The 5,343-nt window shown below is 54.7% G+C and overlaps 1 protein-coding gene across 1 annotated transcript; it reads left to right on the top strand.

The window, feature by feature from the left end:
• Positions 1–1,398: 1,398 nt before the first annotated feature.
• Htr1b (5-hydroxytryptamine receptor 1B) lies at positions 1,399–4,150 on the top strand. The gene has a single exon (XM_004634366.2). It carries the CDS (start codon positions 1,423–1,425, stop codon positions 2,593–2,595), a length of 1,173 nt encoding a protein of 390 aa, XP_004634423.1. The 5' UTR covers positions 1,399–1,422; the 3' UTR covers positions 2,596–4,150.
• The last annotated feature ends 1,193 nt before the right edge of the window (positions 4,151–5,343 follow it).

Raw genomic sequence — 5,343 nt, 5'->3', positions numbered from 1 at the left:
GAAGCACGGATCTGCTGCGCAGCGGGAGCAGGAGGGTGAAGTGGAAGGTTTAATTCCACGCACACTTGGTTTCTGTCTGTGGCACTTGTCTTTTAGCACCCTTTGCCAAGTTGACTCACAAAGTTAAAGATGAGGGGTTGAAGAGGAGCACACATTTCTAAGCCTAAAGGGGAAGCTCTCGCCTTGTACCCAGGATGACTTGGAGCCCCAAGCACCGAGAACAACGCGCGCAGACAGCATTGGCTATCTCCTTGTAAGGCGACGGCACTGGCGCCTCCCTCTAACCTGGGTGTGGCTCTCCTGCCGGATAAAATTCCAGATTGGGGAGGTCGGAGACCGGGCTCAGCTCCGCCTCGCACCAGTCTCCCGGGAGGGGGTGGGGTGAACTGGAATCGGAACGCTGCACCCGCACAGACGCGTGGCGGAGCTGGGGCGTGGGTCTGCTGCGGGGCGCGCACGGAGAAGTCGCAGCCCCCTGGCACCTTGAATGCCACTCCACGTCTGGGCCGAAAGAGGGGTTAGGGGATAGGAACGCGTAGCCAGGGCGATAGGACCCGGCGGGCGCTTGCTGGGCCGGAGGAAAACAGGGAGAGGGAGAGGCAAGGACGGCGGTAGGAAACTGGGGCCAGCACCAGCCGCGCCGCAAGAGTTGCTGTGCTGGGGCGCCCGGGTCCAGGACCGTAAAGAGCCAGGCGGCTCCAAGCTGACAGCTCCCCACCAGCATTGGGGTCCCACTGCCACCCAAACCGCGGCCACCTGGGTTATCTCGGGACCCCAGACCCGCGCCGGACCTCAGGGCCCCCCAGGCACTCGGGTCCGCGCGTGAACGGGCAGCAGCCGCAGGGTGCAGCAGCTGCGGCCGGGGTCCTCCAATCCGTGCCCGCTGGGCAGCGTGCCCAGGTGGCAGCCAGGCGAGAGGGCGCGACTCAGGCCTCGCCCACCCCGCAGCAGCGCAAAGTGCCCCAGACCCGGCCGGCGCGGGGATGCCGGACCCGGACGCCTGCGCGCTGCGGGCGGGAGCGCGGGCAAACTCCTGCGGGCGGAGTCTGCAGATCCCTGAGCGCCCAGGTTAGGAGAGACTCTGTCCCGAGCTGTTGGGGTAAGAGATACCTCTGGGCCCCGGCCCCTCCCCGGCGACACCCCCACTTGGAGCCTCGAGGAGCCGGGCGGCGCCGCGCCGGGTTGCGGGTCCTTCTGCAACCGCGGGAGCGGAGCGGAGCGAGGCGAGACGCGCCCTTCCGCGAGGCTGCGCGCCCGTGACCTCCGATTCTCGCCGAGCCGGGGCGGGGGAGGCACCGAGGAGCAGGGGGCTGGCGGGCGAGGCAGGGAGCCTGCGGTCTCCATGGTCCTCCTGCCCCGCGCTCTCCCGCGCGTCCGCCCCATGCCCGAGAGCTGTGCGCCAGCGCCTGGGCAAGCAGAGCCATGGGGACCCTGGAGGCTGCGTGCGCCCCGCCGCCCCTCTCGGGCGCCGAGGCCGGGCCGCCGCACGCCAACCTGTCCTCTGCGCCTCCCCACAACTGCAGCGCACCGAGCCACATCTACCAGGACTCCATCGCCCTGCCCTGGAAAGTGCTGCTAGTCGTGCTGCTGGCGCTCCTCACCTTGGCCACCATGCTATCCAACGCCTTTGTGATCACCACCGTGTACCGCACCCGGAAGCTGCACACCCCGGCCAACTACCTGATCGCGTCCCTGGCGGTCACCGACCTGCTCGTGTCCATCCTGGTGATGCCCATCAGCACCATGTACACGGTCACCGGCCGCTGGACCCTGGGCCAGGCGCTCTGCGACTTCTGGCTGTCGTCGGACATCACCTGTTGCACGGCGTCCATCATGCACCTGTGCGTCATCGCCTTGGACCGTTACTGGGCCATCACGGACGCCGTGGGCTACTCAGCCCGGAGGACGCCCCGGAGGGCCGCGGGCATGATCGCGCTGGTGTGGGTCCTGTCCATCTGCATTTCACTGCCCCCCTTCTTCTGGCGCCAGGCCAAGGCCGAGGCGGAGGTGCTGGACTGCCTGGTGAACACCGACCACGTCCTCTACACCGTCTACTCCACGCTGGGCGCCTTCTACCTGCCCACGCTGCTCCTCATCGCGCTCTACGGCCGCATCTACGTGGAGGCGCGCTCTCGGATCCTGAAGCAGTCCCCCAACAGGACCGGCAAGCGCCTGACCCGCGCCCAGCTGATCACCGACTCCCCAGGCTCCTCGTCCTCGGCCACCTCCGTCAACTCGCGCGCTCCCGAGGGGTCCTGTGATTCCGGGTCTCCGGTCTACGTGAACCAGGTCAAAGTGCGAGTGTCCGACGCGCTGCTGGAGAAGAAGAAGCTGATGGCCGCCAGGGAGCGCAAGGCCACCAAGACCCTGGGGGTCATCCTTGGCGCCTTCATCGTGTGCTGGCTGCCGTTCTTCATCATCTCCCTGGTGATGCCTATCTGCAAGGACGCCTGCTGGTTCCACACGGCCATCTTCGACTTCTTCACGTGGCTGGGCTACCTGAACTCCCTCATCAACCCCCTCATCTACACCATGTCCAACGAGGACTTCAAGCAGGCCTTCCATAAATTGATCCACTTTAAGTGCACAACCTGACGCCCCCTCGCGGTGGGGTCGCCCAGGCGCCCTTTGGGGACCAAGTGGGGTCTTTCCACAGGTAGGTGGAATCTTCTGGCTGATAGTCGCAGCAGTGCGCTGATCACTTCTCGCAGCAGTGCGCTCTCGGACGCCCTTCCCTTCCCGGGAGCGGGAGGCACAACAGTGCAAACTAAACGCAGAGCGCTCCCGCTGAGGATCAGGCTCCCCTCCTCCTCCAGCCCGGCTCAGCACACATCCCGCTGCAGCCAATCACAAAGGGGGCTGAGACTTTTAAAACGTGGTGATGGGTAGGGCATCCCTGCCCGGCCTTGGTGTCTGGGCTGTCGGTGCCCTCGGGGCCCCCGGCCCTGGGTAACCGTCCTGCGGAGCCTTCTCGAGACAGGTACACGCAGCCCGGCAGTACCTGCGGCTCCTCGCCCAGTGTGTTGGGGAGGACGTGGTGTCACAGCTTAATTTAAGAACCGTGACTTCAGCATCCTGCACTCTTCAGTTTTTTCTTATTTAAAGTTGGTTGGAGAAAACTGGATTTGGTGCTTCAATCCTTCCTGTGGCTTGAATGGCACAGCGAAACCTTGAAGAGTTAACAGCCAAATTCTGATGCTAAGATCTCTATTTTTATTATAATTGAAACTGTAAGGGAGTGGGTGGGAGGGGAAGGGAGATGGGAGAGTTCCCCTGAGAATCCAGCCCTGGAATCGTTTCCTGCAGATTTCTAAATTTTTAATTCCTGTGTTGTGATGATCAAACTACAGCTCTAAGGAACAAAATGTTACATGTGCCAAAGTCTGCAGACTGCTTTCTCTTTCTCCTCTTAATTTCATGAACCTGTCATTTGACACTTCTGGGTCCCCATCAGTGGAGGGCATGGAGGGCGACTCAACCCAATCTGCTGCTAGTGGTCTTATTAATGCAGTCGTTTCACGGGTTGCTATTGGGTATATTCTGTTCCTTGGGAATAACAGCCTCTCTGCTCCCCAGCCCAGCCAGGGTGATGTGGAGGAGACACCGAATAGGAATGATTCCTATACAGCTAAGAAATGAGGGGCCAATAGGAGGTTGTATATTTTGACTTGTAAAAAAATCTTAAAATGCATGAGACAATTTTCTGATAGTCATTTGCACTTTCCTTCCTCTCTGTGATTCCTCTGTGTGCGAAAATATGAAGTGACCAAGAGAACTAGTTTGCTTCTCTGGAAGTCTTCAAAAAGCAGCAAGAGCCCTGAAAACTATCTTACAGAAAGAGCAACAAAAACTTATTTCTTTAGCCTTGCTATTGAAGCTTGGGTAGGAACAAAGATTAGTAGAACACGACACACAAGATATTTTTAAAAAGCTAAGAGAGGCTGAAAATGAGCCTATTTTTGATAACTTACAGAACCAGACCTCAGACTCAACTAAATGATCAGAAATCTGGCAAGCCTTCTAACCTTCCAAACCTATCGCTGGAGCCTGACACCTTAATGAATACAATAACTTGGAATACTTTCAGTGTTTCTCCTTTTTCAAGCTTAAACAATACTTAGTTCTTTCAAATTCACTCTGAGGGCTCTCCAGTGCAATACAAATGTTATGTTAATAAAAAGAAGTAGTCTTGAAGGATCACCTGCACAGCCAGAAAGATGTATATTTGAAGTACCTAATATGCCAAAGAAGATTCACGCTTGTTCAGAGGGCCTTTTGTACTGATACCTTTTGTCTGCAGAAGAAAGTTGTCTTGATAAAATGGATCCACCTTGTTCTGGGAGCTCCCTGGCCTAGATCCTCAGACAGTGAGTGCCCCAGCTCTGGCATGCCCCTCACCTACTGTGCAGATCTTTGCTCTGGGGAGGGTTTTCAAAATATGCCACTGAAATGTTCACATGAAGCTGGGTGAAAAGGGAAATTTTTGATCAACATTATGCCTACCACTGGAGTAAAATAAAATCTTAGACCTGGGAAACTCCTCATTCTGCTGGGTCCCAAGTTTCCTTGTTTGCTTTTTGTGGCATTTCTCCCATGGAGGAATGTACATAGAGCATGGTATTTGTCTGTATGTTAATGTCAGTCTTGTGTTTATGCAGCTGTGTTTTCTTAGGGCCTAGGAGGCAACTAAGTCAACTTCTTGGTGAAAATTAATAGCCACTGACAAATGATTTCTTTATAGGGCACCTACAGCGATGGCGTCCACATGTCAGCAAGACATAGTCAATTTAGTCAAATGGATTATTTGCCATTTTGTAAATTAGCCATCTTAATTATTGCTTGACTGTTCGACTAAATTGACTGATTTGCGGCATATTGTAACAAATAGAAGCTTGCAAACCCTTATAGTTATAAGAGAATCATTTTCCAACATTGCACATGATTATGCAAAGTATATTATTCATTTCAGGGGTACACAGTTAAGACTGTTAAGCTCCTTTCAGTTACGATTGCCTATAACACAGTTTGTTTCATAAAACTGACACATGGCTTTTTTGCAGAACATTAAATGGAAAATGGAAATGTTTAACTTACATGGAAATGACAATGCATTTTCATTGGCTGTGGTAGCAAAGAACATTTTCCATGTGGTTTAAGTGCACAAAATTTCACACACATATATAAATGTATACTCGTCTAAAATACCAATATTGTCCTGTGGTTTTAGGAATTTTAAGGTTTCTTTTTTTAAAGACGGACACTGCACCCATGAATAAATGTTTCTTTAGCTCAACAAATTTCCTACAGAACAATATTTTTCACTCTTCCTCTCTGTTACCTGAG

Source organism: Octodon degus, unplaced genomic scaffold (genome assembly GCF_000260255.1).
Source record: "Octodon degus isolate 3935 unplaced genomic scaffold, OctDeg1.0 scaffold00061, whole genome shotgun sequence".
NCBI classification, from domain to species: Eukaryota; Metazoa; Chordata; class Mammalia; order Rodentia; family Octodontidae; genus Octodon; species Octodon degus.
The sequence above is the reverse complement of the archived record's forward strand: the minus strand, read 5'-3'. Positions and strand labels throughout refer to the sequence as shown.